General features: G+C 44.1%; 1 protein-coding gene and 1 long non-coding RNA gene across 3 annotated transcripts in view; one reads left to right on the top strand and one right to left on the bottom strand.

The window, feature by feature from the left end:
- The first annotated feature begins 2,770 nt into the window (after positions 1-2,770).
- The window catches only part of LOC147145434 (uncharacterized), a 31,752-nt gene continuing 17,045 nt past the window's right edge, over positions 2,771-17,477 (top strand). The window contains exon 1 of the long non-coding RNA XR_015087207.1: positions 2,771-3,325. This is a non-coding gene — a long non-coding RNA (uncharacterized LOC147145434). The remainder of the gene's footprint in view (positions 3,326-17,477) is intronic.
- wdr17 (WD repeat domain 17) overlaps positions 7,239-17,477 on the bottom strand; it is a 245,828-nt gene continuing 235,589 nt past the window's right edge. For both annotated transcript variants that reach the window (XM_086033934.1, XM_086033935.1), the window contains 2 exons: positions 11,784-11,872; positions 7,239-11,626 (listed from right to left, as the gene is read on the bottom strand). In XM_086033934.1, coding sequence (XP_085890060.1) covers positions 11,507-11,626; positions 11,784-11,872 — 209 coding nt within the window. In that variant the 3' untranslated portion in view covers positions 7,239-11,506. The remainder of the gene's footprint in view (positions 11,627-11,783; positions 11,873-17,477) is intronic.

Genomic DNA, 17,477 nt, shown 5'->3' with positions numbered 1-17,477 from the left:
ATAACACCTTTATACTGGTCAGTCACATGATATCATTTAGTAACCAACACAATCACCAGATTGACTGGCAATGTGTGAACTTTTTTTTTCCCTGTCGGAGGAGGCCTGCACTCCACTCAAAGACACCCATAGTGTGTAGTCACCCCTGCAAGCAAACGCACGCGAGACAAGGGTGCATGGTTCCATTTTCGTCAGCGAAACAGGCTTGAGAGAGTGAAATGTATTTGTCTTTAATTGGCCCACATGCACTGCAATACATATGAGACATGACATTACACTGAAGGCATTCTCTGACTAGGACTGACAACAAGGGATGTCTACAAAGTACAAAAATAAATTTAACATGTAGCCCTTGAATAAATAATGAATCGCTCACCTGCAAAACCCATGAAACCCATGTCGACATGACCACGCTAGTTTCACTGAAGGCATTTTATGACTCAGACCCGTTAGGACCCCTTGAGCTGCTTTCACCTGCCTGTATCTTCATATCTCATGACTAAAACTGTTTACGGGACTTCTTGTATATGTCTAACAGAAATTTGTAAACATGCAATAAATATAAAAATATATAACGTTTTAAGTGGGCAGTGTTTTATAATTAGGCCAAAATTACTGTTTACCCCACATTCTCCACTGCAAAATTGATGGCATCCCAATATTACACACAATTCATCATTTAAGTCTTCAACTTTAGAGCCACAGTCACCAGAGTGGGAGTCAGTTCATATGAAGGAAGCACTCCATGTCAACAGTCATACACATGCCACATATCTCGCTCTTCCAGCATGTTCACTGGAAGACACCACTGGCCAAGTGATAGCTGAATAAATGCTCTATTTCACAGGTAAAGTACCTTAGACTGTCGACAAGATCATAAAGTCTATTATCTTCATACATGTGACGTGCTTGTATTCTATTTTCAGGCTGGGGTGTCATCAAAATGGTCAATGTGTCATCTATGTGCATATGATTTAATATTTTACTGAACTCAATACTGTATAGAAATAGTGAATTTATAAAGTAACACAACAGTATCACTACATGTTTCTGTGTGTAAGAGAAGGTTGGTCCAAAGTGTTGTTTGTAAATGTTTTAGGTGACATTCTGCATCTGAAAGCACATAGAGGGTGGCTGGCAGGAGCCCAGCATGTTCATTTGCTCCTTCAGTTGGCGCTGTAGGGCTCTGGGGTCTCACTTATCAATGCTGCGTAAGCACAGAACGGGGCCTGAAAGATACGTACGCAACTTCCTGCGCAAATTATATGACCTATCAAAAAAAAAAAAACTTGACAGGAAAAATTGCGCAAGTATACAGAGGCCAGACTTATCATCAAAGCTGCGTGCGCAAAAAACAGGCATGAAAGATGCATACGCAATGTGCTGCGTTAATAAATACGTGGCCTCTCCCCCAAAAATTGAAGGGAAAATGTGTGCAAATTTACGGACGCTTTAACCTACCCGTACGCACATTTAGGGACAAAAAAGTTCAGCGATGCAGTCGGTGAGGTAGTGAATTGAAGATCATGCCTCTGACACGCGTCCAGTTTTACGTAGAATCAAGCGCGTACATCGCACGGATTATATTTAAAGATTTTGCACTTTATGTGCAACTTTGTTCTTTATGTTTGGTCTGTCCTTTTATAGCGACGCTGCTCAAGCTTTTTAAAGTGCCCTTCTGGGATAAATGAAGTTGTTTGATTGCAAAAATCACGTATTTGTACGATGTGGATTGGCGTGTGGAGTTTGGGGGGGGGGATCCAAGAAGCTTCCTTCAGCAACTCTCCTATCTCGTAACTCTAGAGGAATAAACAAAGGACGCAAAACCAGTCTATTCTTTTATCATCACTTTTGCATTTATTGTATATTGTCAATGAAAGACTGAACAGTTCTTCAATTTCTTGATTGTAGGCATCGATGACTGAAGTTGCAACAATGTCACAAAAAAGATCAACTGGGGTGGCTTTGGATTTACTTAATTGGGATGGTTGCACATGAATAAAAATAACTGACAGATAACTGACGTAATTATACTCTTAAAATTTTTTAAAATTTAGTGTAACGAATTGGGTTATCTGTGTTGTGATTTGTGTTTTGCTGATCCGAGTTGTGTTTTTCCCGAGGTTACTGAATGCATTGCGTGACTCGCTGGGAAATGTGTGCAAGTGAGGGAGGAGTGAGCGGACGGTGAGAAGGAAGGGAGATCCGTGTGTTCTTATGAAGGTGTTCTGTTTTTGCACTGTAGTTGGCGTTGGCTATGGCCCACAGTTACCACAGTAGCCGTGTTGGAATAATAAAAAGGGAGAGGATTAAGCTACCTCTGATGTTGTGTCTTTGGAAGACGTTACAATATGTTAGTTTTACAAAAGTTTGTCAGGTGCAACCGGTGTACATGTCTGAATGAAATAAATGCAATAGAATAGTTTTTCAGTAGCTGATGGTGTTGCTGCGCAGTCCACTCGCAGCGCGGCTACACTTGCTGGGTTGCGATTGGGGTTCGAAGTCGCACTCCCGCGCGAGTCATCGGCAGGGAACCAAATTGCGCTGATTGCTGAGCTAAAACATCCCGGCCACCAACGAAGCAGCCAGCACTTATAATTAGGGTTGGGCGCTGGGAACCGAGTGGAACCAAGCCTAGCACTTCAGTTCTCCCGGAATCGTTCAGGTCGGTGCCAAAGAAGCAGCACAAAAGAAACGAAGTACCAATAATATGCGCATGGTGCCGGGCAATCACAGACACTAGCAAAGTACAACCAATAAGAAATGTGTGTGCGCTGCGCTGGCGCGCAGCAAATGCGGCCTGTCGTGTTATGAGAATATAAAAGAGAGTTCTGCTATGATGAGGTCCAATACTGTAGGCTTTATTTCACGTAGGCATTCAAGGAACTAACTATTTCGCATCGCCTGCCCATTCAATATGTTGGGGTCAATGGACCATACCAAATTCAACGCAATGCAGCAACGAAGACGAAAGGATAATGCTCGTGGGGTGTGGTAATTATGGATGTTCGTCACAGGTCAAAAGTAGCACTTCACTTAAAAAAGACCAAGCTGCTCAGCGCAACACGTAAAAAAATAATTCAGTGGAAAGGAGGTTGCACATTTAATATGATTAATAGACACCTCCTTTTTACATGGGGTAGAATTGTTCGGTCTTTGACTCTTTGCGTCGACCTACCGGTGTTCTGAAATTCCTTCCTCCACATCAAGACGTCCTACGGACTCCTACCAATGCTTAGTGTTCTTGTATGCGCAAGCATGCTCACAATGCCGATGGTGAGGTGGGGTCGCCTCAGAATCTGACCCTCATCCAAGTGGTACCACAGTGAGTATATTAACACTTACAAATGCAATATTTATCAGAATGCCTTGTTTTAACTAGTGGGCTTGCATGTAACATATTCTTGAAAAAAAATGTTTGGGTTGACTTCCTCTTAAACAAAATTACAAAATGTTCACAAACTCTGACACTCACCGTCTTTCATGTTTAGCTGAGTACTGTGGTAAACAAAGTTAAAAGCCTACATAACTGGGATTTTTGTTTTTGTCTTAACTTTTGTGCTGGAGTAGCAGAGGAAGTTAGTGAATGTTTCATTTATTAGAAGCTATTCAAGGATACTGTCTATTAACACAAACCTAATTTAACGTTATACCAAGGTTAGTCTGTGAATTTATAGCTAATATAATGCATGAATAAATTATTAGATTTTTTTTTTTTCTTGAATCATTCACATTATTTAAATTCTTCGAGTTTTAAATAATGTACAGTATATTTCATTAATGGTATACAATATGTTGCGTACAGGCTAAAGATGCCTTGTCTCTTCAAAACTATGACTGTCAACAGATGCCTAAATCTGTTTTACCTTTACAATTACGGGAAGAAAACAACACAGGCCATGCAATGCTAGCTTTATTTTGCTGTCCATCTGTTCATTTTACAATGATGAAATAAACTAAGTTAGTGGTATACTGTGCGTATGCATATGTACAAACAAGAAGATGACTCACCATCTATCTCCTCTAATAGAACTATTGTTTTACAATGTATAGTTCCAACACAGTGACAAGATGTACAAAACAGGAACTTTCAAAACATTGTCCTTGTTGATCCACAAACACATTGTTTAAAGGAATTTATTCAACCATTATTGTCTCAGTAATCTCTTCCTACACATGACCACTTTTTTCTTCTCTACACCCTCTTTGTGTATATGTATATGTATGTATGTATTAGGGCTGTCAAATGATTAAAAATGTTAATCGAGTTAATCACAGCTTAAAAATTAATTGATCGTAATTAATCGCAATTCAAACCATCTCCAAAATATTCCATATTTTTCTGTAAATTATTGTTGGAATGGAAAGATAAGACACACAGCGGATATATACATTCAACATACTGTTCATATGTAATGTATTTTTTCCTTTGTAATATTCTTAGAGTTTATGTTTTCGGAGTGGTCCCTGAAGAGCACACGAATGTAATTAGCTCATTATGTTATGCTATGAATGCTGTACAACACGTCGTGTGTTACTCCTTTAAACTGACTTTATGAACACAAAACAAGACAGTCTCTACTCATCCTCAGTCGCTGAGGCAAACCAATTTATTCACATTTCTGAGATTTAAAGCTGCACTCTGCTTTCGAAATGCTTCTTTATATTCTTAGACTTTATGTTTTCCGAGTGGTACATGAAGTGTACATTGTGCTATTATGTCGTTGGTATCAGCACATCATGTGTTACTCCTTTAAACTGACTTTATGAACACAAAACAAGACAGTCCTCTTCTCTACTCACCCTCAGTCGCTGAGGCAAACCAATTTATTCACATTTCTGGGATTTAAAGCTGCCCTGTGTTTTCGAAATGCTTCTTTATATTCTTAGAGTTTATGTTTTCCGAGTGGTCCATGAAGTGAACGTTATGCTCATTGTGCTATGATGTCGTTGGTATCAGCACGTCGTGTGTTGCTCTTTAAACTGACTTTATGAACACAAAACAAGACATCCTCTTTACTAATCCTCAGTCGCTGAGGCAAACCAATTTATTCACATTTCTGAGATTTAAAGCTGGTCTCTTCCTTAGAAATGCTCCTTTATACTCCCGCGTGCGACACGCGTCCGCTCAGATACTCACTGTGCACTTGGGATTATGCATCGGCGGTCATTCTGCGCATGCGTTAAATGCGTCAAGTATTTTGACGCGATCAATTACAAAACTTAATTACCGCCCACGCGGTAATTTTGACAGCACTATGTATGTATGCATGTATGTATGTATGCAGAGCTGGGCATCGTCGCTCCGTCCCCGAGTTTCCATTCTGCATGTTCAATTGACTCACGTCATCCGTCCGTCCTTCATCCACGACAGCCAATCAGCGTTGAGAACGTAATTTTCACGTCACACTAAGGCACCGCACAAGCAGACACGCCGCCAAACAAAGAAAAAAAATCAAATCAAAACAACTGGCATACACACACACAGTGTGGTGATCGGTAAAATAAATAGAATATGGGGTCACAGCGTCTGTGCGACCGCAAGGTATAAATCTCTCTTTCATTTTGTATTTATTTTATTTATTTTTCGTATAGTTGATAGTCGTAACTTGCGTAGCAATGGACACCCAAACTGCGGTATTCTTGCCGCTGCTGGTGGCTATTTTTTGCGCGATCGTGTCCGGCGACTTGGCTCGGAGCCGCGCCCCCATTGTTTACAGCCGGAATCGGCTGTTAGCACTCCGTGCTAACCCTGCGCCGGCTCCCGGGGCGGGACCCGATATCCCCCGTGAGCTGAGGAGGAAGAGACGGGGATCTTGTGCGGGGGTTAAACGCCGGGAAAGGAGGAGACGATACCATCCCGTCCTCCCGTCTGTTATCATGGGGAATGTTAGATCGCTCCCCAACAAGATGGGCGAGCTAGCGGCGCTTACCCGGCATGAGAGGGACTTCCGGGAGGCTAGCCTGATGCTATTCACGGAGTGGTGGCTAACAGCGCTAACGCCGAACACAGTCGTAGAATTGGACGGCTTCCAAATCATACGCGCGGACAGGACGCTGGAGAGTGGAAAGAGGAAAGGAGGAGGGCTGGCTGTGTTTGTGAACGATAGATGGTGTAATCCTGGGCACATCACGATTAAGGAGCAGCTTTGCAGCAGGGATATTGAGCTGCTAGCTGTTCGCATGAGGCCATTCTACATCCCGCGAGATTTTAGTCATGTGATCGCGGTGACCATCTACGTCCCACCAGCTGCCAGCGGCGACACAGCCAGTGATGTCTTGACTGCAGCAGTGAGCAGGCTACAAACACAGCACCCAAATGCCCTGATACTCATCTCTGGTGACTTCAATCATACCTCCCCTTCCTCCTCTCTGCCTTCATTCACACAGTATGTGACCTGCCACACCAGAGACAATAAAACACTGGACCTTTTCTATGCCAACACCAAGGAGGCATACACATCACTGCCCCTCCCCCCGCTGGGCAAAGCTGATCACAACCTGGTGGCTCTCCAGTCTGTGTACAAACCTTTGGTCTGCAGGCAGCCAGCTGTGACCCGCACGGTTCAGAGATGGTCTGGAGAGGCCGAGGAGGCCTTAAAGAACTGCTTCAGCACAACTGTGTGGGAAGTATTCAGCGATGCTCACAGGGAAGACATTAGTAGTCTAACGGACACTGTTACAGACTATATAAATTTCTGCATGGAGAACACCATACCCACCAGGACAGTAAGACGTTTCTACAACAATAAACCCTGGATCACACCAGACATAAAAGCTCTCCTGAAGGAGAAGAGGAGGGCTTTTGCGTCAGGCAACATAGAGGAGCGGAAGACTGTGCAGCGCCAGCTGAGGAGGAGGATCAGAGAGGGGAAAAGGTCCTACAGGAAGAGGATGGAGAAGCAGCTGCTGCAGAATAATGCCAGGGGAGTCTGGAGGGGCCTGAAGACCATCTCAGGCCATGGACAACCCAAGACCCGGACTGGGGGGGACCTGCAGTGGGCAAATGAGCTGAACCTCTTTTTCAATAGGTTCAATCAGATGCCTGCCCCCACTCAGTCTCTCCTGCTGCAGCCTCCACCTACTCCTCCTGCTGGGCGTGTCGCCCCCTCCCCCCTTTTCTCCACCGTCTCCAGCCCCCAGCTACACCAGATAGCCACCACTCCCTCCTGCCCAGCCTTGGCCTTCACAACATCTCAGGTGAAGAACCAGCTGAAGAAGATGAAGGCGAGGAAGGCAGCGGGTCCAGATGGCATCAGCCCCCAGCTCCTCAAATCCTGCGCAGACCAGCTGTGTGGAATTGTCCAGCACATGTTCAACCTGAGCCTGAAGCTGGGCAGGGTCCCCCAGCTATGGAAAACATCCTGCCTGGTCCCGGTGCCAAAGACCCCCCACCCGAAGGAGCTCAACAGCTTCAGACCAGTGGCGCTGACGTCTCACCTGATGAAGACCCTGGAAAGACTGGTCCTTGTCCACCTGCGCCCCCTGGTGAGCTCCTCAGTGGACCCACTCCAGTTCGCATATCAGCCTGGCATCAGTGTGGATGATGCCATCATCTACCTCCTCCACACTTTACTCTCCCACCTGGAGAAGGCGGGGAGCACTGTGAGGATCATGTTCTTTGATTTCTCCAGTGCTTTCAACACCATCCAGCCCACCCTACTGGGAGACAATCTGGAGCGGGCGGGGGTGGCCCACCACCTCACCACATGGATCCAGGACTACCTCACAAAATGGCCACAGTATGTGAGGACACAGGACTGTGTGTCTGACGTGCTCCTCTGTAGCACGGGGGCCCCACAGGGAACTGTCTTGGCTCCCTTCCTGTTCACCCTCTACACCTCGGACTTCAACTACAACACCCCTACCTGTCACCTGCAGAAGTTCTCTGACGACTCTGCGATTGTCGGCCTCATCCCAGGCGGAGATGGTCGGGAGTACAGAGAACTTACTCAGGGTTTTGTGGACTGGTGCCAGCAGAACCGCCTCCTGATCAATGCGGGGGAATCCAAAGAAATGGTGGTGGATTTTGGTAGGCGCCAGCACTCTTCACCTGCACCAGTGAATATCCGGGGAACAGATGTTGAGAGAGTCTCAACTTACAAGTACCTGGGTGTTCATCTGAACAATAAAGTGGACTGGAGCGACAACACGGACGCCCTATATAGGAAGTCAGAGCAGACTCTTCCTACTCAGGAGACTGAGGTCTTTTGGGGTTCAGGGGACACTCCTCAGGAACTTTTATGACTCGGTGGTTGCATCGGTCATCTTCCAGGGAGTGGTCACCTGGGCAGGCGGCGTCTCGGCCCGGGACAAGAAGCAGCTGGACAAACTGGTCAGGAGGGCCGGCTCTGTCCTGGGCTGCTCCCTGGACTCTGTGGACTCGGTGGGGGACAGGAGGATGTTGGCCAAGCTGTCATCAATGCTGGACAACCCGGACCACCCCCTCCAGGGCACCCTAACAGCACTCCACAGCTCCTTCAGTGACAGACTGTTACACCCTCGCTGTGCAAAGGAGAGATTCCGCCGTTCCTTCTTGCCTGCTGCTGTCAGACTCTTTAACAAGATCATTGTATAGTCTCTACAAACTGGCGGGCATTAGTGCAATTGAGCAGTCCAGCACCTGAGCTCATATCGTGCAATACCCAATATTCCCCACCACTGTAACACCGTGCATACTCAACATTTCCCACTACTGTTAGTCTAGTTTTATTTTTATCCAATGCTGTTCCTTATATTTCACTACAGCACTGCAGCACTGTCACTTAGAGTATTTTTCCTCTGTACTATGTACAGGCCAAAATGAGTGTTCCTCATACTTTTTATGTAGATGTATGTTGGTGTGTATATACATGTGTATATACACATATTACTGCGTATATTTACATAGGTTTGATCTTGAATGTTTGCCGTCAATGTTATACATTAATGGCCACTGTGTGACCTATATCTTTGCTGCTGTAATTCTGAAAATTTCCCCACTGTGGGGTCAATAAAGGCATTCTTATCTTATCTTATCTTATCTTATTTACTGAAGGAATAATTATTTAATAGTTATCCCACATTAGCTTGTTATTAATCACCATATAGCTGCCACATGTTTGCCTATCATACTGAGGTTGAATGAACATATAATCCTGAGTGATATGATACCGTTATATCCATATAGTGTTGTGTGGTTTAGTAGTTTTAGATTAAAGCAATGCTATTAATGGTTTGCAAAATATACATTTGTGTGAAATATTATTGCCCTGCAATGAAGAAGTGTGCTTTTGTCGCAAAGAGAAAATGTGAGAAGAGGAAGTCAAGATTGAAAAGCAGGGGAGCGCCACGCCGGCGTTGACCATTTTTATATCATTTCTCAACAGCTGAATTAACGAAATGCTGATATGATATTTGTACACATGTACACATTAATAAACAAACACATAGAAGTACAAGTTCACATGTTTCCAACAGCTCGCATGAACCCCACCCTTAGGTTGGAAACCCATGTTATCAGGGACTCCGAAGCTCAATAAAAAGAAAGGGGAGCGAAGCCTTTTTGAGAACTTAGAAAAAGGTATTGTACTGTTGCGCAGCAATAAAGTGTGTTTTCTCTTCGCTTCTCCTTGCAAGCTGGTAACAAAGAAATTGAGCGTCTTCTCTCTTTTTGGTGTCTTATTTTGAAATGTCTAATTGATTAACCTGACATTTACTCAACCACGTGTCAGGAGTGCAGCACCCGCGTGTGACGTGGTATCGGTTAAGTTCGTTCTCCACGCCGGTTGGCCGACTCCGACCAACTGGGATCACATGGGTCGATTAAATATGCAGGACCAAAACTTGGGGATGGAGGGACCATGCCCAGCTCTGTATGTATGTACTGTATGTATGCAGAGCTGGCCATTTTACAAAAAAATTGCAATCCATTTATCGCATTCCGCCTACAGGCGGGGTACCCTTCCGCCGTCCATTTATCCGTCTTTTTGGCCGGCCGGAAAAAAAATAGTACCCCCCCATGGGCCGGTCCACCTATGATTTTTAACGGGCTTCCGTTAGCAGCGCCGACTACAAACGCTGACCAACACACCGCTCACCCCCACTGCTCATCCCCACCCGCTGAGCAAAGTCTCATCGTGAGCAAGCCTTTACAAGCATCACCGCAGCCAGCGTGACATAGAGGCCTCACCATGGAGGCTACGTACACTCTTTGGTGCTAATGAAAGTTTAGTCAAAATCACCAACGGATGCCCATTTAAAATTCGAGGCGGACCACGCTGCTGACGGATAACGAATAACACTCAATTTGTAGTAAAATGCCCAGCTCTGTATGTATGTTTGTATGTATTTATTATTTACTGAAATTATGTAGGCGGCACGGTGGCTGACTGGTTAGCATGTCCGCCTCACAGTTCAGAGGTCGTGGGGTTGATTCCGGCCCCGGCCTTCCTGTGTGGAGTTTGCATGTTCTCCCTGTGCCTGCGTGGGTTTTCTCAGGGTACTCCGGTTTCCTCACACATTCCAAAAAACATGCATGGCAGGTTAATTGATCACTCTAAATTGCCCCTAAGTGTGATTGTGAGTGCAGTTGTTTGTTTGTCTCTGTGTGCTCTGCGATTGGCAGTTCAGGGTGTACCCCGCCTACTGCCTGATGACAGCTGAGATAGGCTCCAGCACACCCGTGATTAGGGATGGACACCGAGAACCGGGAATCGAGTGGAACTGGGTCCGTCATTCCGGTTCTGCCAGGACCGTTCAGATTTTAGAATGTTGGTGCTAAGTTTCGATTCCTGGTTAGCCGCGCGCAAGAGCTATGAATGAAGTACGATCGACGTCTAGCCATCGAATTGACGCGATGCAGCTTATGACCCAAAAGTCAGAATCGACTAAGTACGTCTAATGGCAACATTGAGCCAACAACTTCAACACACAAATGCACTTATCCAGCTAATATTTAACTTATAGCATACACAGCTGTGGCATATACATAAATACTGTACATATAGATACATCATATGGTTACATAGACTGCTTAGATTAGATAGACTTTCCTTGCTTGCCCTTAAAATGCAGTGTTGTGTTTGTCATATATATTTTCTTTCTAAAGCAAGATGTAGCATGCTCTCAGTAACAGTTGCATTATTGTATTGTTTTGAACTTCTCAAAAATAAAGCTCTTGTGAAAAATAATACTAAATAATACAAAAAATGTATTAAAATAAATATACTGGTTAAAAACAGCCCTTTGAGTCATCCATGTTAAAGTTCACAAAGAGTGAAAAGTTCATGAAATTGAAGAACAGGGAAGTTCATGTGATTTGTCCAAAATAAGTCATTTTTTTTGTTGTTGTTAAGAATTGGAATCGAGAATTGTTTGGAACCGGAATCGAATCAAAAAAATGGAATCGGAATCGTCCAAATTCAAACGATGGCCAACCTTACCCGCGACCCTTGTGAGTATAGGTAATGGATGGGTGGATGGATGTAATTATGTATGTACTGTATGTATACTGTATAGGGTGTTCTTAGAAGGGGTTCATGCGCACTCCTGTACCCAGTGGGGAGAAGGGGTTGACTTTTGCCCACATCAGAGCATCATTCAGGGAAATTGCTGATTTGCCATCTTCAAGTAAAAATACTGGACCCTTCAGGAAGAGAAAAAAAAGAAAAAAAATACCTTAGTGGTACAGTGGTACATAGAAGAGGCTTTACTGGCATTTTTTTCATGCAAATGTACAATACATAATAAATTGTACAGTGAGTGTCTAAAGGTTAATAATATAAACCAATGAAGAACAATACCTGTATTCTGTGACCAGTAAAACAGGAAAGCTGAACATCAGAGTGACTCGGCAGATTGGAGCCTGTCACATAATCAGCGCCGCATGAGACTAATGGAGGAAAGAGAGGAGCGTTTTAAACAGAGAAACATTATTATACATTATTATGGCTATTTTCCTATGCACATCCACTTACCGTCTGGGAGAATCGTGAATGAATTGAATTGTTTACAACTGTTTAACCAAGATAGCATTTAGCTTCCAACACAAGACTGTCTTGATGTGATGTTTTCCAGTGCTGTCAGAGCTAATGCCAGCGAGCGCAAAGGCCTGGGTTTTTAACCACCTCACTGCTAGTCAGTTCTCTGATGCCTTTGATCAGCTTTGTGTTCCCTCTTCAAACACAGAGGAGCTCTGCACTTGGTTCCATTCATCTTGCCTTAATATTTTGGACGCCGTGGCTCCATTAAAAATTAGGTGGCAAAAAATTAGACCGGAGCCATGGTTTAATGAGAGCACTCGCACAGCTAAACAAGAATGCCGCAGAGCTGAACGCAGGTGGAAAAAAGACAGGCTGCAGGTCTCTTATCAAATCCTAAAGGACTGCTGACGTCGTTACCAGTTCAGGACCTTGTTTTTCTGTACCTCATCTTTACAACCTATCAACAAACTACCATCCCTCAGTACCTTCACCGTTTCCACCTCTCCTACTTTCCTTTGTATTTCCTTACTCAACGCCACAGGGCTAAAACTAAGGCTAGGTTCACACCGCAGGTCTTTATGCTCAATTCGGATTTTTTGAAAAAATCAGATTTTTTTGTGTAAGCGTTCATATTACATTGTAAATGCGACCTCTGTCTTGTCTGCTGTATAAACACATGCGTCGTCAAAGTGGCCCGCATGCGCAGAAGAAGAGACGACGTCACACCCGATGTTGTGTTTGCGGAAGTAAATGTGGTCCAGCGTGTCGGGCATTTATACAGTCAAGCGATTAGGTAGCAGGTAGAAATAAACACAGTATTTGGGGGGAATTATGAGGCGAGGCTTTAATATCTCATTTCATGGAGACATCACTAACAACGATGTCACGTCTTAACCGTGCGTAAAAAATGAATCTATCTGAGCCGTGGCTGAATTACTACGATCGCCATAAATGTCCATGTTATGCTTCATGTTTTAAGGTGGATTAAAATTAAGTAAAATATAAAGTCAATAGTGTTACTCAAAACAACTTCGTAGATTCGATCCCCTGCTGCCATCAGTTTCCCTCTGCCTGCGCAGAGCATACTTTGGGCTCCGAATGACATCAATATCTGATATATGCCTGGCCTGGCCGTTCAGGACGCGAACACATTGGAAAAGATCGGATACGTATCCGATTTAGGACCACATATGAAAGCGACCCAGGTCGCATTTGAAAAAATCGGAATTGAGCTGTTCGGACTGTCATAAAAAGATCAGATACAGGTCGCATATGGGCAAAAAAATCTGATCTGGGTCACATCTGGGTCGCATACCTGTCAACTTGTACGTTTTCTCCGTATTTTATACGTTTTTTGATCATTTCAATTTGTGTACGCCGTATAACAATTTTTGTACGGGAATTAAAAAAAAAGTTGTTTTTTCTTAGACCGATCTCGTCTTGCCCATTTCGGCTCTAATCCGGATCGTCCCGGGCACTGGTAGCAGACGACAACGTTATTTGGGAAATAAATAAATAAACTTGTTTACACAAATTATCTTTGTTCTTATTCTACGTATTCTGTCTTGCTCTGAGTTAATAGGTGCCACGTTGTGTCTGTAAGGTTTATTATCGCTTAATAAGGGGAATTGCAATCATTAATAAGGGGAGCAATTGGCTGAGGTGTGAACCAAGCCTAATTTCTCGTCTTCCTTCCTAAACTTAAGTATTAACATGCTCCTACCCATCTTCATTCTCACCACTTCCCTATCCTCAACCGAACTATTTCCTTCCAGGCTTTTTTAGCATTGTGACTTCCTGTATTCCCTTCACCCCGATTCTGTACCCGTTCAATACTCTCTCCTTCCGCAACCCAACACCCCTTTATTAAATTCCATACCATCCTCATCTACTTCCCCTGGCATCCCGGTTCAGTCACAAACCAGTTTATGCCTTCACGCGAAGCAGACTTGTCTTCTTCCCAGGATCTTTTGCTGTTATTAAACAAGGACCAACGTCAAATGCGATCCCCCTCGATGCTGTTTTAGCCACAGGTGCTTTGACTTCAACATTCGCCTTTTTGTTTCTCAGATTCAATTTCTGGTGGCACATATTTCAGCCCATAATATCACAATTATTTTAAGAATCTTCAAGGTAGGGCTGTTCGATTTTGCCTAATAAGAAAATCCCGATTATTTTATCTCAAACCCGATTTTACGATTATGATTTCTTTGTAAAATAACAAATAATGAAAAATGAAGTATATTTGAATGTCTTTTATTTAAACTTAATTTTTCTTTCTTTGAATTCAAAATGCCAGTCAATTTAACTTAATACGCACAGAAAAATGCATTGGGATTAACAGCATTTTACTTACACAATAGATTTCAGATCTGTTTTTAATTAAACCAATAATGAAAGAAGAAAGTGCACATATGTAACAAAAATGGATGTCAGGTCGGAGGAGCACATGGGCTTGACCGCCAAGCCTCCCCCGCCAGACCTGGAATACACATCCAGGTGCCCGCACCCAGCCTTTGGAGAGACAGAGAAGGACCAACGCCTAGTCTTTCCAACCCCCCCCAAAATGGCATGGACATGCGAGCTCAACAGGGGGGCCGTAACTGGAGCCAGGACCAGCATCAGGACACTAGACCCCCTGTGTCATTCAATTAGTCCGTCTCTGGCAAAGCTAGCCGAGACATCTTACCCCCAGGACGCGCTGCCCCTAGCGTCACCACCCACCTGGAATACGCATCTCAACAACCAAACTGCACATTGGTAGAGCACGTGCCACCCCTAGTGGCGAGTGTGAAGATGAACTGAACCACGTCGTCCACTGAAAACTAATTGAAGTGATATTTTAATTTGCGTCCAATGCGTTCGTGTTGACCTTCCTCTACAGGACATGAAATGAAAACAACACCCAATGCATGATGTTTGAATTATTTTGCAGATGTAGTTGTGTTCGAGTTCTGACCACTTGTGCAAAGAAAAACCCACAGCAACTGTATTCTGTGTTCAATCACCCTTATATGAATGTGACCGACCGGTTGCTCAGTGGCAAAAGAAAAAACACAACAACAGGTATTTTAACTTTTCTGCTCACGTGTGCCAAGCTCTAAAAATCTTTATTTCACAAATTTGGGAAAAAGTGCTCAACGTGGCCCGGACATGGAAAGCCCATGGAAGCCCACTCTCATTAACATGCGCACGTACCCCTATAAAAGGGCCGTGAATAATTCCTTTCTTTCTCTCTCACCTGGAAGAAACAAGGCTCTCTCTTGCCTGAAAGAACTCTTCTCAAGACTCTGGCAAACGCTTCCAAACTCCCATTCTTGAGAACATCTCGTGAACTTCCTACACTTTTTCTTTAGAGTGGCTTTAACTCTTTATCAACAGCCACCCTCTGATCCGTCCCGGGTCAGAGTCATTGCTCTTTTTTTTTTGTTACTTTGAGTCGCCCGCCTAACAACCACGGCACACGTGGTGACCTGGAGGTGTGTGGTCACCACGGTTCTAGCCTCACCAGCTAGCCAGCACAGCGCGGCCGCACCCCAACAAGGTGCGCAACCCTCCCTCAACGAGGATCACAGCGTGTGTCCGGCAAAAAGCCGACGTTCCCGCACGACCAGTGTCTGGCCGCCTGAAAGGGGTAGCCCCACCTGGTCTGAACTATACCGCGTGCTGAGCCGCAGAACCCCGTGGCCGTTGCGACCAATTTTCCTTGGTTGAAATTTGCTTTTCGCTTTTCATTTTTGGACTCGACTTTTCTACTTCTTCTTCTGGCTCCCCTGTGACGTCACTCTCCACGGCAACGTCTCCTCCCTTTCTCCCGGCCACCGAACCCAACCAAAACCCGTAAGTGCAGCTTGCAATCCCTTACCATACGATTGGTGCATAATTGATTTTGGGAATCAAGTAGAGCTTGGCATATGTCTGCTACGGGTACGCTAGCTTAACGCACGCACGCACGTAAACACACAAGCACAACACATACACGCACACTCATATCATCCAGTCCCCAATGCCCCCTTTCGTCACAAACCTTCGATATTCGTTTCCTTCATTTATTTAGACTTATCTTAGTATAGGATTTCTTTATTGTGTTTCTATTCCTGCTACTGACCATTGTAGTGTGTCATTTAGATTTCCATAGCTGTAGAAAATAAATCATTGTCATTTACAGAAACCTAGTGTGAATTGTGTGTGTTTGAGTCAAAGTTTCAATCACTGATCTGGTGAACCGGACTTACAAATCGTTAATGTAGCACCTTCATATATTAAGACTGAATTACGAGGACTTTTTCGTCCGTTTTGTCCAAAGAATCAACCCAAACGGGTGTGGTGCCCCCTGGCGGCGAGCGAGAGTTAGTGCAGGTTTTAACCCAATAACATGAGAGAAGGTAGACAGTCAAGTCTGTAAACCAAACAGTCTGTCAGCAAGTCATTTTGCCAACCAGCTAGTGACTAGCCTTTCACCTTTCACCTTGGTCTTACTTAAACATAAATCAATTAGTGCAAAACTGTCAATCAATAATACAATGCACTGTCAATCTTAAGTACGGATGCATAGTCCGGCTGGACCAGAGGTCCATTGTAGAGGAGAAAAAAAAGGGACGCCTTTCAGACGTTGAGTTACTTGCTCACAGGTTGTATTGTACATGCGGGGCACACACTACACTACATATCTATTTTTGCCGATAAACGCTCACTTGCCTGAGCAAATAGAATCGCCGGTAGCCATGTATGTTGTCGTCGTTTCGGACTGCACGCTCATGGGAGGAAGCGGAAATGCAGAGGAGACTACGGTGGCTTTGATACACCAAAAATAACAAAATCGATTGTGCCGATTAGAACATTTTTAACATCGTTTTATCCAGAAAATTCGGTTACGGTTCCAAATCGCTTAATCGAGCCGCCCTACTTGAAGGGTTATTTTTATTGACGATACATTGGTAATGACATGCACAAATGTTTGTTTTCTTAACACACTGTTCATCCTTGTTTATTTACATAAATTAAAAAAAAAAAAATGATTCTTTGAACGCTGAATAAAATGCTGTGTATCGTTTACTCAATATTTTGCTGCACAAAATAAAATCAGAATCCAGAGACGAAACATACACTTTAAAAATGTATCCGGTTACAGATTATTTTATTTTTTACCTTCATGAATAACAGTCATGAATGTCATCAATACACGTTTCTCTAGATTGAACTGTTCATGCATGCATCGTTTGTCATCGATACGTTTTAGAGTTTTAGATCACCAGGTCTTCATGATAGGGATGCTCTGATCGATCGGGCACCGATCATGATCGGCTGATTTCCGTGAAAAATTACGTGATTGGAACATTCAATCAAAGCCTTTTATTGCCGATCACATCCGATCACCCGCAGCTCATGCTTCGCAGCCTATAGCCGCGTTGCGTCCCTCGCTGTCCCTCCCCCTCTGCTCGCAGCGGAGGCGCGGCTGCGTTAGGGAGCCTTTCTGGCGGCGCATTTCAATTGGAGTCAATGTAGCTCGCGCGG

The sequence above is a fragment of the Filicampus tigris genome, chromosome 6 (assembly GCF_054856515.1).
Source record: "Filicampus tigris isolate MCC_2025a chromosome 6, RoL_Ftig_1.0, whole genome shotgun sequence".
Classification (NCBI taxonomy): Eukaryota; Metazoa; Chordata; class Actinopteri; order Syngnathiformes; family Syngnathidae; genus Filicampus; species Filicampus tigris.
This window is presented reverse-complemented; position numbering and strand designations above follow the sequence as displayed.